Consider the following 17,725-nt stretch of genomic DNA (forward strand, 5'->3'; position numbering starts at 1 on the left):
AAAGATCTTCGCTCTGGGAAGAAACGATGCTGAACAGACCCAGGAATGGCCACAGCGAGGAAAAAAAACGCATTTCTAGCAAGAAGAAAAAGTAGCAGAAGAGCAGCCGCGCGAAACGGGAAGAAGAAACTCCCGACATAAGAAAGCCCCAAAGGCCAGAAACTTAGTTCCGCAAAAAGAAAAAGAATCCCAAAGCAGAGCAAGACACCCCCTGACAAAGAACTCCCTTCACTCCTTATTGCTCTGTTTTTGCCACCGCTCGCCAGGGGAGAGCGCGAACGCAGTCCCCCACTACCACAAATTATGCAGTCGAGTTTCCCGCATTTGGGGAAATCGCAGGGGTCAGCACACCCGCAGTGCAATGGATGAGCCTCACCCTGGGAAAACCACCTTCGTGATCATGGTATCTCCCCTGCCAGGTAAGTATGAGCTCCGCCCGCCCCGCCGCCGCCCGCCCTCGCTCGCCCCACACTTTGAACACACGGGGCGGACCGCCGCGCCCCGACCGCCGGCCTCGCCCACACCGGCCCCCACTGCCGACAGCTGCCCCGACGCGTCCGCGAGGCGCCTCCCTTCTCCACGCCGAGCTCCCGGGGCCAAAGTCGGGCCCTGCTGGGCAGTCCGCCTCCGCTCCCACAATGCTCTGCTCGCACACTGATCTGCATACGTGATCACGCAGCTCCGCCCCTCCATACAGGTCCCGCCCCCTGCGTGCCTGGCAGGGGTGCTCTCCCCTGGCCGGCTCCGGGTTCTGCCCGTCGAGCCAGGGCGGCGGGGTCCGCTGCCCTACTCTGGGACAGTCATGGGGGGGGCAGCTCCTCAGCCCCCAACAGCATTTGGGGGTCCCGTGGGGGCGTGACCCGGACCCCAGTGGTGTCCCCGCACCCTGCCCTACAGGAACGTGCCCTGCAGCCTGGGCGAGCCTGGCACCCAAGGGCTTACAGCTGCTGGGGGCGGGGGGCACAGGTTTGAATCCCCCCCAGGGGCAGCGCCCATCACTCACTCCCCCCCCCCCCGCATGAGGACAGGCTGCGTCAGAGCCCCCGCAGTAGGAAAGGGTCACTCTCCAACTCAGCTTCCCCAGCTCCTGGCACCCCCAGCCGGGAGCACGAGTGAGGGCAGGGGCTCCGAGCAGCAGCCGGCCCCTCCGTGGTTCCAGGGGTGGCTAATCCCCGGCAGAGCAGCGGCTTGCTCCTCCTTGGGCCCAAGGAATCCAGGCTGGTGGGGGGTTGGGGCGGGGTGGGGGGAGTTCCCCTTTTCCCCAGGCATCATCCCACTGGGAGCCAGAACCCCGGGAGGGGGGTTGGGGGTAGGTGCCGGAGACAGCAAGTTTCCCCAACCCACCCAGCTCTGCCTCAGGCTAGACCAGAGGCGGCTCTAGACATTTCGCCACCCCAAGCACGGGGGCTTGCCGCAGGGGGGCGCTCTGCCGATTGCCCATCCCGCGGCGGGACCAGCAGACCCTCCGCAGGCACGTCGCCAAAGGCGGCCTGCCTGCCGCCCTCCCGGTGACCGGCAGAGCGCCCCCCGTGGCATGCCGCCCCAAACACGCGCTTGGCATGCTGGGGCCTGGGGCCGCCCCTGGGCTAGACCCAGCGCCAGCCCCAACCTGGTTTCTATGGTGCCAGAGAGATAAGGAGGCAACTCCTGGCATAACCTCCGCCCCCCACCCCAGCCAGAGTGGGCAGTGGGCGTGAACAGGACCTGCACCCTACTTCTCACGGCCTTTGGACTCCAGAGTCACTGGGAGTAAAGGGCTCAGCAGGGTAGGGTGGGGTGGGGTGGGGTGCGGGGCTGAGGATGGGCAACATCCAGGCTTGGAGATGGGAGTTGGGGTGGGGAGACCCATCCTGAGCCCCAAGCAGGCACGTCAGAAAAACAGGGCTCCTCTGATGAGAACAGGAGGGGCTGCAGGTCAGGAGTTAGGGCTGGGCTAGCACGGGGCTGCAGGTGAGGACTGAGGGGCACTGTCAGAGCTGGGGGAGCCCAGGGCTGGGCTAGAAGGGGACTGCGGGTCAGGATTGAGGGGCACTTTCAGAGCTGAGGGGAGCCCAGGGCTGGGCTAGCAGGGGGCTGCGGGTCGGGATTGAGGGGGTGTGATGAACTAGGAATGTTCTTAATGTTTTCTCTGAATACTGTGTTGGTGCCTCAGTGTCCCCATGGCAGTTCTTAAGTATCTGGCAGAGCAAAGGGTCAGTGCACCTAAATGCCTGACACTCTGTCTCCTAGCAACTGGTGGCCTGGGCCCCTCCTCTGCAAAGGTGCCAGCTGAAGGTGTTGGAGACAGAGATCAGGTGACCTCCTGGCCCGGGAAAGGAGCTGAGCAGAGAGGAGGGGCTGGAGGGGGTTGTTTGTCTGGAGCTGGCTGAGGGCAGACGGGGGGTCTGGCTCACTGCCCCCCAGAATGGACCCAGCCGAGGGGTCCGGTTCGCTGTATCTACAAGCTCTGTTTTACACCCTGTTCCTGTCATCGACTAAACCTCTGTTTTACTGGCTGGCTGAGAGTCACGTCTGACTGCAAAGTGGGGGTTCAGGACCCTGTGGCTTCCCCAGGACCCCGCCTGACTGGACTTGCTGTGGGAAGTGCCCGGAGGGGCAGAGGATGCTGAATGCTCCAAGGAGAGACCCAGGAGGTGAAGCCGTGTGAGCTTCTTGCCCTGAACAAGTCTGCTCCAAGGGAGAGGAGGCTCCCCGAAGTCCTGACTGGCTTTGTGGGGAGCAGTTCCAGAGCATCACCTGGGGACTCCGTGATAGGGGACTATCAGAGCTGAGGGGAGCCTAAGGCCGGGCTAGCAGGGGGCTGCGGATTGGGACTGAGGGGCACTGGCAGAGCTGAGGGGAGCCCAGGGCTGGGCTATCATAGGACAGCGGGTTGGGATTGAGAGGCACTGGCAGACCCTATCAGGGGGCTGCGGGTGAGTACTGAGGGGCAGTATCAGAGCTGAGGAGAGCCCAGGGCTGGACTAGCAGGAGGTTGCGGGTCAGGATTGAAGGAGACGATCAGAGCTGGAGGGAGGCCAGAGTCGGGCTAGCAGGGGGCTGCAGGTTGGGATTGAGGGGCACAGAGCTGAGGGGAGCCCAGGGCCAGGCTAGCAGGGGGCTCTGCTTCGGGGTGGGGGGCACTGGTAATGCCAGCCAAAGTCAGGCAGCAGAACAACAGGGGGTGCTGTAGGCTGGGAGTGGCCGGGTGGGGGCACAGGCAGAGCTGGGGGGTGCACACAGGGCCCCAGCTCTCACTCTGCAGCTGGAATAGCTTGCTCCCTAAAGCCGTGGAGTCCCCCCGCCCCGGGCTCCAGAGGGCCTGCACCAGGGGCAGCAAGCAGGCTCCTGGGGGTGAGGCGCAGAGCCACGTGCTTGTGTCAGGTCTAGTCACAGCTTCTCAGCTCTGGGTCTAACCTGACCGGGGCAGGCAGGTCCCGCGGGGGCAGGGCTGGGGAGCCCCGTGGCCTACGGTGGGGTGGGGTGCAGGGCTGATCGTTCAGCCCGGGGGGCCTGTTCAGGGGAAACCAAGGGCCCAATCCTGCCGCGGCCCTGCTGACCAGTGTGAACTTATTGTGTTCTTGGAATGCTGAGTGGGGAGTGTTGGCTTGGGAAGGTTGCAGGGGAGTTTTGCTGGGACTGTCTGCACTGGGGATGGGAACCTTTCCTTCAGGGATGATACCTGAGCAGGTAAGATGAGAACCCAGGAAGGAGGTTGGAGGCCAGGTGACACCTTGGCCCGTGGAACCTAGACAAAGGGTGGGGGAGGAGCTGGGAGGAGGCTGAGAGGTTGGAGGGAGTTTTCAGTTTGGATCTGGCTAGGAGACTGGAGGGGAGCCCACATGGGGCTCTGGTCCCCCAGCTGCACCTGACTGAGGGGGTCCGGTTGGCTGTAGCGGCAAGGCCTGTCTTGGACTGTGTTCCTGACATCTAAATAAACCTTCTGATTCACTGGCTGGCTGAGAGTCACGGTGAATCACAGGAAGGGAGGTTCAGGGCCTTGACTTCCACCTCTGCACTCCGTGACAACCAGTTACCCCTGTGCACACCTGCATGTGGGCCCCGCAGCTCTCAGCACTGCCTGGAGTGGGGGTGGGGGCAGGGATACAGGAACTGTTTTAAGGCGTGTGATGCGCCCCTTGCTGTGACCCACACAGGTAGGGTTTAGGGCACCACGCTCCCCTCCTCCCCAGGCGGGCAAGGGATCACAGCCCACCCAGCTGGGCCAGGCCCAAAGGGCGGCACTTGGTTCTAGGCTGGCATGTGCCCATCAACAAGCCAGCTGGTGCTGAACGTGCCAGCAAGCGACTCATGATCTTTGAAAAGGTTTGGTGATCGGGGGAGGTCCCGGATGACTGGAAAAAGGCTAATGTAGGGCCCGTCTTTAAAAAAGGGAAGGAGGAGGATCCGGGGAACTACAGGCCAGTCAGCCTCACCTCAGTCCCTAGAATAATCATGAAGCAGGTCCTGAAGGAATCAATTCTGAAGCACTTATTCAACATGGGTGAGGCCCCATCTGGAGTACTGTGCCCAGTTTTGGGCCCCACACTACAAGGATGTGGAAAAATTGGAAAGAGTCCAGCAGAGGGCAACAAACATGATTAGAGGGCCAGAGCTCATGATAGTTTAGTCTGCCGGCGAGAAGAGTGAGGGGGGATTTGATCGCTACTTTCAACTACCTGAAAGGAGGTTCCAAAGAGGATGGATCTAGACTGTTCTCAGTGGTGGCAGATGACAGAACAAGGAGTAATGATCCCAAATTGGAGTGGGGGAGGTTTAGGTTGGATATTAGGAAACCCTTTTTCACTAGGAGGGCGATGAAGCACTGGAATGGGTTACCTAGAGAGATGGTGGAATCTCCTTCCTCAGAGGTTTTTAAGGTCAGGCCTGACAGAGCCCTGGCTGGGATGATTTAGTTGGGGTTGGTCCTGCTTTGAGCCGGGGGTTAGACTAGATACCTCCTGGGGTCCCTTCCAACCCTGATATTCTGTGATTTTATGAAACCCACATGGCCCTCCTGTACCTGTGGCTGAAGAGAAGCTAGTGAGGCTGGGATGAACCAAGCAAAAGGGCCAACTGGTAGCACATGGGTGCTGTTCCATGTGACTGGCACTCCCACCCTGCTTGTGCCAGGCCCCACAGCCACCCCTGAACCCCGCTAAGCACAAGAAGGGGTGGGGGCTGGGCGCAGCTGAGGTTCAGGCCTTGGGGTGGGGCAAGGGCTTGGCCAGCTGGATTGTATTCTCACAGGCCGCGTGAGCCTGCAGCCCTGGGGAGGATGGGCCCTGCCCACCCCTGGGCTCCCTACACCGACCTCGCACAGGGCTGAGGCATAGCTATGCCCATCTGCTGGCCAGAAGGAGCTGCTGGAGCAGCTCAACAGTGGCCCACTCCCCTGCTTTGAGTGGCCACAGGGTGGCTGTGAAGAGAAGGGCTCTCTGGGAACTGGGCGTCACTGGTCCATAGCCACACTTCACCCCTGGCTGCCTACGCTTGGAGTGGCACAAGAGATGCTCCAGCAGCCCTAGCCCCTGTGAGAGCTGCCCCCCACCAGAGCAGATGGACAGACAGCCAAGTCTTCGCCTGCTCTGCTGCAGGCCACTTTGGCTAGTGCTGAGCTGCAGCAGCTGCTTGCTCCGTTCTCAGGCCAGTACCTGCAGCACGGCCACCAGCTCTCCCGGCCCTGGCCTGGGGCTTTTCCTCAGGCTGCTAGACAGGTCCCAAGTGGCCACCTCTAGGGCGAAGCCACACCAGCCTCATGCTGACTGCCCTTGGCTCCCAGGCCCACAAGCCTGTTTAGAGAGTGGCAGAGTAAGGACCAACAAGCCAAACCCCTGGCGGACAGGAGCTCCCAGCACCCCTGCGTGCTGAGCTCCTCTTCCCCGGGGCTGCAACCTGAGCACCCCCTGCTGGCCATGCACAGAGGGGTACCAAGTGGAGAGGGGAGTCTCTGGGGGATGCCCCTGGCGCTGGGCTGAGCAGGGACCCAGGCAGAAGAAAAACAGCCATAACGTAGAAATATCCTGACTATAATTAGGTGCAGGGCTCCCCCAAACCACACACACATGGCCAGAGGGCAAGGGCCCTGGTGCGGGACGGTCACCACCATGGACACGCTAGGGGCAGCCTCCTGTCGGGACTCCAGAACACGGGAAGGGCAGTCACTGTGCCAGGTCCGTCTGTCCAGTCTCCCCGCCATGTCCTGCAGCCGCTGCCGCCCGCTCCCAGCCTCTGCGGGGGAGCATGCTGGGGGACCGGAGGATGGTAGCTGAGCAGCGTTCGGAGCAGGTTACTTCGAGGTGGAGGGTTATTCTACAAGCTGGATTGCAGCAGGGCAGGGAGGACGGGGCTGCCGTGCGGGGAAGAGCTGGCTTGGGCGATCCGTCTGCTTTCCCGGCGGGACTCTCAGTAGTCGGCTGTGTACTCTGTGCCATGCAGCCCCCGGCACAGCAGGGTGAACTCCTTCACCATCTCCTTCACACGCCTCTTGTTCACGCGCTCTCTGCTAACACGGAGACAGGGACACGCGTGAGCCAGACAGACTCTACCAATACTCACCCGTGGCCCACAGCCAGCTCGCTGCCTGTGGGACCTGCAGCACCGGCATGGCAGAGCCAAAGGGGAGAACAGGCGGGGGCAGCACGCAGAGCTGGGGGGGCAGTGGAGGGGCTCCCCTTGCGGGGCCGGCTGGCACGCAGAGCCGGGTGGAGTAGGGGCTCCCCTTGCGGGGCCGGCTGGCATGCAGAGCCGGGGAGATGAGAGGGAGGGGGCTCCCCTTGCGGGGCCGGCTGGCAAGCAGAGCCGGGTGGAGTGGGGGCTCCCCTTGCGGGGCCGGCTGGCAGGTGTGCAGAGCAGCCTGGGGGGGGGGGGTGAGTTGGCCCCTGCCAGGGCGCCTCAACTCTGGGATCACACTGTGGGCTCCTCGGTTCAGCCCCACCTGAGGATCTGCTGGCTGAAGGTGTCTTTCTGCTCTGGGCTGAGGCGGGCCGAGGGGAAGCCCTCCTGCTGCATGGCCGCCTTCATCCAGACGCTCAGGCAGCTGAAGCAGTGCTTGCTCAGGGCGAAGAGGATCTCTGCAAAGTGATCCATCAGGCTGCGGGAGGCCTGGCCCCCGATGCCCTGCGAAGCACAGACCCTGCTGAGCGCGTGCCAGAGGAGCGCCCGACTGGCAGCAGCAGCCAAGGGCTGGATTTTCAGGGCCCCTCCTCCTGGGGGGAGCCATGGTGGAGCATCACCCAGTGCCCCAAGAACACATTGCCTAGGGCACAAGGAGCTGCAGGGACAGCACAGACCCATTTGCGGGAGTGGGAAGACCCACCAGGCACAGGCCCACACAGTGAGGACTCAACACTTGGCCAAGGCCTGCTGAAGGGAAGCTACGTCGGCAGCTGAACATGCCTCAGGGCCCTGTCCCCAAACTCCTGTAGTGCCCCAGGGCCATGCCCCCGCTCCCTCCCCCCTTCGGGGTCTTGCCCCAAACTCTCCCTCTCCCCCACTCCAGAGCCTGCCCCCTTACCTCCAGCACAGCCTGCAGCAGCAGCTTGCCATTCTCATGCACCACCTGCCCCACAGGGGGGACTTCTCCACACCGAGGCAGCAGCTCCGTCTGCAACAGGACCCGGGGAGTTCAGTCCGGCCCCAGAGACCAGCCCTTCAGGCAGCACCCAAGCAGCGAGCCGGGAGAGCCACCATTCCCACACCCCCAGGGCATGAGGCCCCCAAGCCCTTCCCCTCTAGCCCCTCCTCCGTTGTGGGGTCAGTGAATTTGGAGCAGAACACGGGGGGCCCAGGACCCAAAGAAGCAGGACGTCCGGTGCCAGCACCCTGCCACTCCTGCACAGCCAGGGGGGAGGGGTACAGAACATTTCACAGCAGGGCCTGGCTGGCTACTGCAGCCAACCCCAGGGCGCAGGGGACCCGGCTCGGTTCAGGCCGCCAAGTCCCACAGCTGCAGCAGGAGAGGAGCCCTGGTTATCTAGCCTCCTCCAGACCCAGGGATGGGGCCCGTCAGCCTGGGGCCCCCAGGGGAATGCATGGGAACAGCTTCCCCCAAGCAGACCCCTACAGTCACCCTGGAGTGCAGCCACGCAACCACCAGCAGCCACAAAGGGAAGCCACAATACTCACAAAAAAGCCACAGGAAGCTTTGACAGTCAGGGCCTCAGGGAACTTCAAGGAGAGAACACCTGAGAGGCAGAAACCATCAGGATTAGCAGCCAGAAGAGCCACCACCCCTCCCCAGTCCTCTCCAGGACACCCCCGCAGCTCCCTGCAGGCTCCCCACAAGGGGGAGGTGGTTCCCTAGAGGGGTTGGGGCTGGCTGCCACGGCCCCTTCTGCCAGGGCTACTCACCACACTGGAACACCGCTTGGACATCCAGGCTGCTGCACAGGAACAGGTCAGGCTTCCTTTTGAGAGCCTGCAAAGCAGAGACAGGGCCACAATAACCCGCTCTGCAGAGCCAGCGGACACAGCGAACCCAGAGCTCACTGCTGCCCCACCACCGGGCACACACTTACCTGGCACAGCCAGTCTGCAGAGCAGCTTTCCCACAGCAGAAAGGGGAAAACCCATTTCCCCCCCCGAAAACACCCATCGAGCCCATCCTGGTGCTCCCCTAGGCCCCAGGACTCTGTGGCCAGTGGCCACGGCTGTTCCGTGCACAGAGCTCCTCTCTTCCCGCCGTGGCAGAGGGACGCTGCCAGGCCAAGCAGAGCCTGGCTCTGCAGGAGGCAGTGAAACACTCTGGTTTTGGCCACCTCTTTTCTCATGAAGAGAGGTTTCCCCGGGGGTGGGGGGTAAAGAGTTTACCGGGTCAGAGTAAGGGCCCTGCTTCCAAGGCTGAACAGGTCACCCCCCTACACCTTGGTTCTGGGGCTGGGGGCCAGAGATGAATGGGCTGTGGCTGGAAAAGGGGAGGCAGCTCTAGATTGCTTGGCATCTCCTGAGCAGCAAGCGGTTCTGAAGTGTGAGGAGCTTCGGCCTTCTGCTGCTTGGTGGGCTCAGACGTTGGCTGTTCAGCCACCCCCACTGACAGGAGGGACGCCCTACGCCCTGGCATGCCAGGCCACCTGCGCAGAGACCCGGGGCCTTCAAAGAAGAGGCAGGGGATGTGTGTCACCAGTTAATGGGAAATGTAGAGATTCAACCCGAGCTGCTCCGGCGTGGGCCCAGCAGGAGAAAGCCAAGGAATTCCCTGATCCCAGAGCACTCCCATGGCAGGAGGGACTGGCTGGGCAGAGTCGTGCCATTTCCACAGCCTGCAAGGGAGCCTGGAGGACATGCATTCTGCTGGCCTGGCTAGTGCCCAACACGGCCTACCAGTACCACGGACAGCGCAGCAGCTGACCATCCTTCCCAGCCTGGTCACAGCAGCACCAGGAGAGCAGCAGCAGCTCTGTGCCCAGAGAAATCCCCACCAGCAGACAGGCCCCATGCCCTTTGCACACAACCGGACAAACACCAGCCAGGAAACCGGCTTCTGCCCCCGCTGGGCATTTGACCAGCCTCACGCTGAGCAGCAGGCCCAGCTACTGGGGCAGACGCAGACACCTGCCGCCGCCCAATTCCCATTGCCTGGGATAATGCCAGCCCCTCAGCATGCTGCACCTGCCATCCCAACAGACTGCCCCTGCCCTTCTCACAAGCTCCACCCTGGCCTGAGGATCAGCAGCATGTCACCAGCCTGGAGCCAGCAGTGACAGGCCAGCCATGAGCTGTGCTCCTCTACTGCTGTGACTGGAGGGCCTGATGACGCAGATGTGTATAGACAAACAGGATGCAGCTCTCCATGCCAGCCAGAGGCCCTGTCTGCTCGCAGGGCAGTGGGAAAGGCTGGGACGTCTACCGTAAAAAATAAAGTGGTCCCCCTAGCGCGGCTGTGGTGACCGCACGGGGCTCTCCCCACAGAGCAGCAGGCTGGCTGGCCCGACACTCCCGCGTGACAGGCCAGGCCCGTGTCTGCAGGAAGTTGCATCTCCCTGTAGGATGGCATGGAAGTTTTGTGCTCTGGAGCGTGAGGACTGAGACCCCTCATTTCTAGCACAGTGTCGCTGCAGCTATTCTCAAAGGGGAAATCAGCCTCTGCTGATAGGCAGCTGTCTGCATGCACGACCTGCTGCTGTGACTGCACAGGTTACACTTCACCAGCATTTCACACTGCACAGACTGACCTCTGGGACACTACAGGAATCGTCCAGGGACACAGGCCTGATGAATGAAAGCCACCTACCCGGTCTGTGCGCCCACAGGACAGGTGCTATACATCAAGGAGCGCAGCCTGCGGCTGGAACTAGCAGATTTCTCTGTACTGGTTTGGGGCAGCTGACTTACCTGCCTCCACTTCAGCCACGTATCAGCGATGCCACAGGGAGGAAGCTCAGTGTAACATTTGGATGATCCATTATATTCCTAGTATGTAGGCACAATATCCAGGTGCATCCATGCACACCCTGTGCACTACCCAGGAAGGGATTCGCACCACACACCTGAGGCAAGAGACCCTTACTGGGTTTATTCTAGAGCGAGGAATAGATTTGACATGCGCTGAGACCTGTGCAGGCCTCCCCCACCCAGCGAGCTCTGCGGGACACCTCTGTCCACCTGCCTGGAGGCAGGAACATGCACACACTCCACGCACCAGCCCTGTTCGGCTACGACCACACCGGAATGGAAGACCCATGGCAGGCCCACATCAGCTGACTCAGGCTCACACTGCAGGGCTAAAAATTGCTGTGTAGACATTTGGGCTCAGGCTGAACCCCCTCTCTCTTTGTGGGGTTCCAGAACCCAGGTTCCAGCCTGTGCCTGACCATCTACACAGCCATTGTACAACTCCACAGCCCGATCCCAAGTCAGCTGTACCCAGGTCCGGGGTGGAGTTGTGTGTAGACGTATCCTCCGGGCCATGCTGGCACCCAAAATCCCAGAGAACAGCCAGGGCTCTGGAAGGGTGCAGGTCACCCCACAGCAAAGCCCAGGAAGGGAGCGGAGCAGCAAAGCAGAGGAGGAAGGCAGGCAGGTTGTCGCCCGAGGCTTGGCCATAGGAGGCTCTGTCCTCCTCGGGGCAAGGCCGACAGGAGTGAGACAAGTCCAGGAGAGGGCTCTGGGCGCACTTTGCACAGAGAGCAGAGCCTTGGACACGCTGCCCCTTAGTGCAGTGGCCACAGGCCTGTCCTGTCAGACAAGGCAGAGCTGCTTCCTTTGGAGGACGGGGTAGGGCACAAGGAGGAAGCAGCCAGCTCTTGATGGACAAGGCAGATGGGAGCTGACCCAGGCAGGGCCCCCTGCTCCATGGGCGGAGATGGAGAAGCATTTTTAGGAGGCTCACAGGAGCCATGGTGACAACACAAGGGGCCAAGCCGAAACTCCACTTCTCGACGGGCCCTTGTGAGCGGGCCTGACGTGAGCAGCTGCCCAGATAGGCTCTGTGGCTGAGCTCCAAGACAGCCCTTGTTCCTACAGAGCCTCATAGCTGGGCCCCTACTAAACCCAGTTTGGGGGAATTCCCACACCCCTAAGGATGAAGGCTTTGAGTTTCATGCCATGGAAAGGGTGCTCAGGCTGCCAATGGCTTGTGTGAAATGGCTTCTCTCACAGGAATCAGCTAAGAGATGGGAGCAGCCAGCCAATCTCCAGCCCGTTAACTTCAGCAGTTCCACCTCCACTGCAGCATGGCTCCTGCCACAGGGGAGTCTCCGCAGACAGAGGCCTTGGCCCAGCAGAGGAAGGCAATGAGAGTTACCCCCACTCAGTACCCTCTGACCTACCTGGGAAAGGTCTGCCCATGCCCCAACCAATGGAAGGGGAAGGTGTGCGCCCTCCACAGCTGAAGGACACACCGGGAGCTGCTTGCTGAGCTGGGACAGAGGCCCCATGTGGAGCAGCATTGCCGAGGGTTGCAGGATTCAGCTGAGCAAAGGGCTGTTCCGCTCATCCCATCTGCCTAGTTCCAGCTTCCCATGGACACAGGGGGCCAGGCTGGTCCAATGGGCACACTCTACTTGGGCTGAGACGCGGAGAGCCTGGGTCCTGAGGAAGAAACTCTTGGGGCTGCTCAGAGAGTAACAGGCAACTGTTGCCCAACTGTGACATCCTGTTTGAATCAAGAGCGGTGGAGAAAGTGCAGAGGGGCTGGCCCTCTGCTCCGAGCCTGGGTGCGTGGACTCTCTGGGAGCTCACGCCCCGGTCCTGCCCCCTTTGGGCCGGCTGACATCTGCTGGGATTCTGGGTGAGGCTTCCTGGAAGTCACATTACTTCCCAGCAGCCCCCATCCCAGAGACTGACAGAGAGAGGAGGAAGGCCTGGAGGGGCCTTACCTGCAGCACAGTCCTGAGACCCTGGCCTGCTGTGACATGTGGACAGGAAAGGCAGGCCTGGGAGGCACTGGTGAATGGAAGGAGGGGTGCTGCTGAACCAGGAACTGGGCCCCCAGGCAGCTCAAAGCTTGGGAAGGAGCCAGAGTGCCGTCTTCCTGCTGCTGACAGACAGCTCCGCTAAGACAGAGCCAGTGGGAATGAGGGCTGCCCAGGTAATGAAAAACAGGGCCTCTCCTTCTCCAGGCTAGAGGCTAAGGTGAGAGGTGAGTCTGATCTGTGTCCCACAGGGCCAGCGTAATGCAAAGGAGATAGGGAGGCCCCATGCTGGTGTTGGAGCAACCGCTCCCGCATGCGCTGCTGGGTCTGAGCAGAAGGCAGAGCCCTCAGCCAGAAACCCAAACTTTCTGGGTGGCTTCAGGCCCGAGGCATCCACATTGGTCTGGAGACACAAGTGCTTCTGGACCTTATAAAGCACACGGCAGACATGGGCAGTGGCTTGCTCAGTTCGGGAGGAGACACTAATCCCAGGCAGAATAATAGAGAAGCAGGCCTTGGTTCAGCGGATAAAGAATGGTGATGTACTCAATGCCAGACAGCATGGCTTTATGGATAGCAGACTCTGCTACACAAAGCGCATTTCGTTCTTTGCTGAGATGCCAAGTCCGGCTGGTAAAGGTGAGGGCACAGATAGAATATTTCGACTTTTGTAGAGGTTTGGAATGAAATTCAGATTAAAAACTACCACTGCACACCTTCAAGAAAGCACAAGATAAATGGATTAAGAACCGGCAAACTTCTTTCTCCTCTCAATACCCTAAAGATCCATGTCCTAGAAACAGTGCGGTTAATATGTGGGAACCCAAGATTTCAGGAATCTGTTGCTCTCTCACTTTTGGTGTGTAGAGTGCTTTTATAGGCTGGCACCTAGAATGTTTGGGTTAGTATAAGAAAGTGAAAAATATAAATATAAATATATAAACAGGAGTTATAAATAAATGACTGCTAGGAGCTGGGTCTGGGCGATGGGATGGATCATTTGATAACTGTCCTGTTCTTTCCATCTGAGGATATTGCCTAGCTGGACCACTGGTCTGACCCAGTCTGGCCGTTTTCATGTTGTCATGTTCTTAAAGAAAAGAATTGCCTGGCTGACAGATCTCATTGAATAGGGTGTTTCTACTGGGGTCCCCCAGAGACCGGCTCAAGGCCTGACACCACCGTCAGTTGCCTGGAAACAAACACAGAATCACTGCTGAGCAGATCTGTGGGTGGCATGAAGTCTGGCAGCATGTTAAGTAATGAGGACAGTCATATGGAGCAAACTGGATGGCCTGGCAAGCTGGGCCCGGAGAACCAAACTGTGCTTTGATGCAGCTGAATGCCAAGTCATCCATCTGAGAACAGGAAATGCCAGCCACCCCTGCAGCCTGCGGCTGTATCCTGGAAAGCAGGCCCTGGAAAAAGGATCCCGTGGTCACAGCGGACAAGCCACTCAATAGGAGCTCCCAGTGCCCTGTGGTGGCACAGAGGGATAAAGCCGCAGAAGAGCAGGGAGTGGCAGAACAGCGGGGGACTGCAGCTCTGTACGCAGCATTGGCATGACTCACATTGGCACACTGGGGGCCACATGTTTAAAAGGATGTGGAAAAACTGAAAAGGGTGCAGGAAAGAGAGACTTTGTTTGGAGGGCTGGAGGAAATACCTGACAGTGAGAAATTTAAAGAGCTCAGTCTGTTCAGTTTATAAAAACAAAGGCTGACAGTTGACCTAACAACTATCTCCAGGTACCTTCCTAGGGAGAAAATCCCAGGTACTGAAGGGCTCTTGAACTGAGCAGAGAAAAGCTGGCCAAGGATCCAGGGCTGGAAGCTGAAACTGGACAAATTCAACCAGAGATCAGGCCAGGTTTCGAACGGGGACGGTGATTAACCGCTGGACCAAAGTGCCAGGGCAGGGGTGGATTCTCCATCAGAAAACTGCTGCACTTGGATGTGGTGAGTGAGGCCGTCCAGGCCCACAACATCAGATCAACTCCTGGAAGCACAGTCCTCAGGAGGAGGCGATTTTGCTTTCCTCTGCACAAGGCAATTCCTCCAAGTCTTGGGTTTGGGCATGTGGAGAGCTGCCTTGGCCTTCTGTTTAGAGAAAGAGGCGGCTAGAAAAGAGGTGGCAGCTACGGCAAACTGGAAGGGCTTAGGAGGCTGCATTAAAACATGTGGCCTTCAGCCACAACGTGGAGAAATGCTGTGCCCCATGCCCGAGAGGCTGCCATCCTAGAGGGGGATGCATGGGGCTGCAAGAGGGGGCAAGGAAGGGCCAGGGGGTGACGAGCATCCAACAGATGCTGAGGCAGAGGCTGGCTTTGGGAGGGGTGGGGTGCAGTCACTGCATCTCCCACCTGAGCCTAACAGCCACCCCTGGTGCGGAGTCCTTCCCTCCACTGACAGAGATGCTGGTAGAAGCAGACACGGTGCCAGCTGCCAGCAGTGCTCCTGGGGGCAGGAAGGCTGGGCGCGTGGGCATCTACCAGGTTCTGGCAGGGCTGGGGCAATGGCTAGGGAAACGTGTTCATTCCAGCCTTGGGAAGCCAGCGGGTGTGGGGCTATCTAGGATGGGCAGAGGGCACTGCATGAGCATCAAAGGATGGAGTAGCCAGGCTGTGCCTTTGCTGCATCCCTGCACAGAGGAGGGGTCACCACGGCTTGGGAGGGCTCAGAGGAGACCCAACATTTTCAAGACACTGCAATTGTCTCATGACTCATGGATTTCAATGGGAAGCGACCAGCCCCGGGAAGTCCCTCTCGTGCAGGTGGGTAGAACTAGGCTGGGGTCAGAAGGCTGAGTTTCAAAACACCACACTTATGTACTGGTTTTCATTACAGCAGTGTCAGGCAAAGCGAGTCTGTGAAACACAAGATAATTCACCGCCCACTCCTTTGCCAGCTCCACCCACTAGAGTGGGCAGCTGGACAATCTACAGGGGAAAGCCAGGGAGGGCAGGAAGTTGGCAGGGAACTGGTAGCCGGGAATGCTAGGAAGAGCTCAGGAGGGCTGCCAGGATGGCCCCTGTACTAACCGCCCCGTTCCAGCACCAGCCAGTCCTGCACTTGAAAGAACTGGGCACATTTCAGAGGCAGAAGGCCCCAATCCCAGACACTCCGCTGTGCCCAGGCCCCGGCTGCCCAGTGCTCTTGCTGGCTGCAGGGCTACAGCAGCTGGGGCAGGGGCTGGGAGACGGCACACAACTGGAAAACAAAAGCCAAATGGTGACTGGGCTTGTATTGATCTATGCTCGGGAGCGCAGGAGGAGGGAGTGGAGCCCAGTTAGGAGCAGCGCAGGACAGACATGCTTGTATCTACAGCCCACTGCAGTGTGTGCTCCAGCCAGGCAGGCTTGTGGGGCCAGACATGCGCTGGCGCATCACTGTGCAGGCAGAGCCCCTGTAAGAACATCAGACTGGAGGAAGCAGCTGGTGCCAGCATTCCCCCCAGAGGCACCACGCACTGGAGGGGGCTAGGGGTTGTGACTCGCTGACTGGCCTGGCTCCCCTGGACCAGCAGGTACAGTCTCGATCCACTCCCAATGGTGGACATGGCCACAGCGAGTGAACCAGCCAGGCGGGACCACACATGACTCAGGACCATGGGGACCGCTCATCACAACTGCGTCCAGCCCAACCCCACCCCACCCGACCGACTGCCTAGGCCAGGCCATGGCCACCGTGTCTGCAGGGCCCTGGGGCTGGGACCCCGCCAACCCAGTCAGGAGGCTGCTCCACCCGCCAGTTCAGAGATGCCCGGCCCTGTCTGAGACACCCGCATGCCCATTTTGTTACTGAGGAGAGCCACATGCCAGCTCCTTGGTGGGGTTTCTTCAAACCCACCATGATGGAGAGGCTCAGGCCAACAGGCCCTGGTGAGGGATCCCCCTGTCCTGGGAAGCTGGAGTTGCACACAGCATTGTGCCTGGAGGCTGCCCCCTCCCTGCGGAGGGTGTTAGATGTTCTCTTGGGAAGCTGGCTCCCGGGGGGGCAAGGGGCCAGCATCCTGTGTCTCCCCCGACAGGTGTATATACAAACCAGCATAACACAGACTCCTGCCTCTGCGCAGCCGTGTGCTCCAGCCCCTCCAAACCATGGGCGTTCTGACAGCTGGGCTGGCTCTGACACTGCTCCTTGTGATGGCAGCCAGCGCTGCCTCTGGTGAGGCACACTCCAGGCACGGTGGCCTTTCACACTGCCATGCCGGCAGAGCCAACAGAGCCGCAGCTCTCAAAGCCCTGCGGGGCCCGCCTCTGGCGGGCAGGCGGCTGCCCTCAGCTCGAGACTCAGCAGCCAAGAGAAAGGCACTGAGCCCAGACAAATGAAGAGGGGTGGCCAGCGCTTGTTGTGTCAGAGACCTGCAGACACCAACTCTGCCGTCCCTGGAACAGACAGCCCCATCTCCTCCTGTGCCAAAGAGCCAGGCAGCATCTCCCCATGAGGCTTCAGGGGCCTGCCCTCAGAAACTGCATTTCTAGCACCACCCCGTTAGGCTTGGGTCTCAGCCTCCCTGAGACGGTGCCCCAGGACTGCTCCCAGCGTGAGAGCAGGCTGCGGGTGGGCAGCACAGAACAGGTGCAGGGCTCTACCCGATCCAGACGCCAACCTCCAACAGCAGGGGCCCTGCCCAGGTGGCACAAGAGGCTCCCTGGACCCACAGGGGAGACAGGTTGATGCCCAGCAGCCACCACAGACATCTTGCTCCCATTACCAGATGGCTTCAGATCGAACCCCAGATGCAGCTCCCCTGCAGGCGTGCAGGGAGACTGCCTTTCTAAAGGGCAGTTTGGGGCCACGCTGCAATGGCTGGGGGCAAGGGAGCTCTGTCCCCCACAAGAGAGCCATCTAACTAGGCTGGTCTCGGCTCCAGAGGACCTCCCACCTGGCAGAGAGGCAGCTGGAGGAGTGGAAAACGCTCTAGTTTTCTGTAGAACAAGTCTGAGCTTGGAGCAGCGTGAGGTATCTCGTCCCAGCTCCAGCCGCACACCCTCCCACATTTCGCCGGGAGGCGGCAGCTCCGAGGCTCCTGCAGAGCAGGGCACTGCCCGGGGGATGGCGCAAACCCAGAACTAAAGGAGAATGTTTTGTTTTCAACTTCCACGGAAACAGATGGAGAAACTCGATATTCAACTAAAAGGAAAAAAACGTTGTCAACAGAAAGCTAAAAATAGGTTTAAATTGAATTAAATAAGAGAAAGAGAGAGAACAGAAAGTGAATGAATAAGAAACTAAAACACACCTGTGCCAGGAGTTGCATAAATGAATCAACAATATCAGGATGATCCCTGGGCCCTAAAAATATAATAAAGATGTAACTTAAGAGAAAATCATACAAACAGCAACTCAACATCATATAGTTATGTGATACGGAAAGAATTTACAAGTGAA

At 59.8% G+C, this 17,725-nt stretch overlaps 1 protein-coding gene and 1 non-coding gene across 4 annotated transcripts in view; both read right to left on the bottom strand.

Annotated features, from left to right (window-relative positions):
- Positions 1–263: 263 nt before the first annotated feature.
- Positions 264–427, bottom strand: LOC127056069 (U1 spliceosomal RNA). Its single transcript, XR_007775712.1, has one exon. It is a non-coding gene; the product is annotated as a U1 spliceosomal RNA (small nuclear RNA).
- A 5,565-nt stretch (positions 428–5,992) lies between these two features.
- The window catches only part of IPO13 (importin 13), a 59,411-nt gene continuing 47,678 nt past the window's right edge, over positions 5,993–17,725 (bottom strand). The window contains exons 15-20 of one of the 3 annotated variants that reach the window (XM_050961124.1): positions 17,577–17,629; positions 8,332–8,398; positions 8,107–8,165; positions 7,496–7,585; positions 6,917–7,098; positions 5,993–6,481 (exon numbers count right to left, since the gene is read on the bottom strand). In XM_050961124.1, coding sequence (XP_050817081.1) covers positions 6,385–6,481; positions 6,917–7,098; positions 7,496–7,585; positions 8,107–8,165; positions 8,332–8,398; positions 17,577–17,629 — 548 coding nt within the window. In that variant the 3' untranslated portion in view covers positions 5,993–6,384. Of the gene's footprint in view, positions 6,485–6,916; positions 7,099–7,495; positions 7,586–8,106; positions 8,166–8,331; positions 8,399–17,219; positions 17,468–17,576; positions 17,630–17,725 lie in introns of those variants that run through there. The other 2 variants (XM_050961123.1, XM_050961126.1) reach the window with 2 other exon arrangements.

Source organism: Gopherus flavomarginatus, chromosome 7 (assembly GCF_025201925.1).
Source record: "Gopherus flavomarginatus isolate rGopFla2 chromosome 7, rGopFla2.mat.asm, whole genome shotgun sequence".
NCBI classification, from domain to species: domain Eukaryota; kingdom Metazoa; phylum Chordata; order Testudines; family Testudinidae; genus Gopherus; species Gopherus flavomarginatus.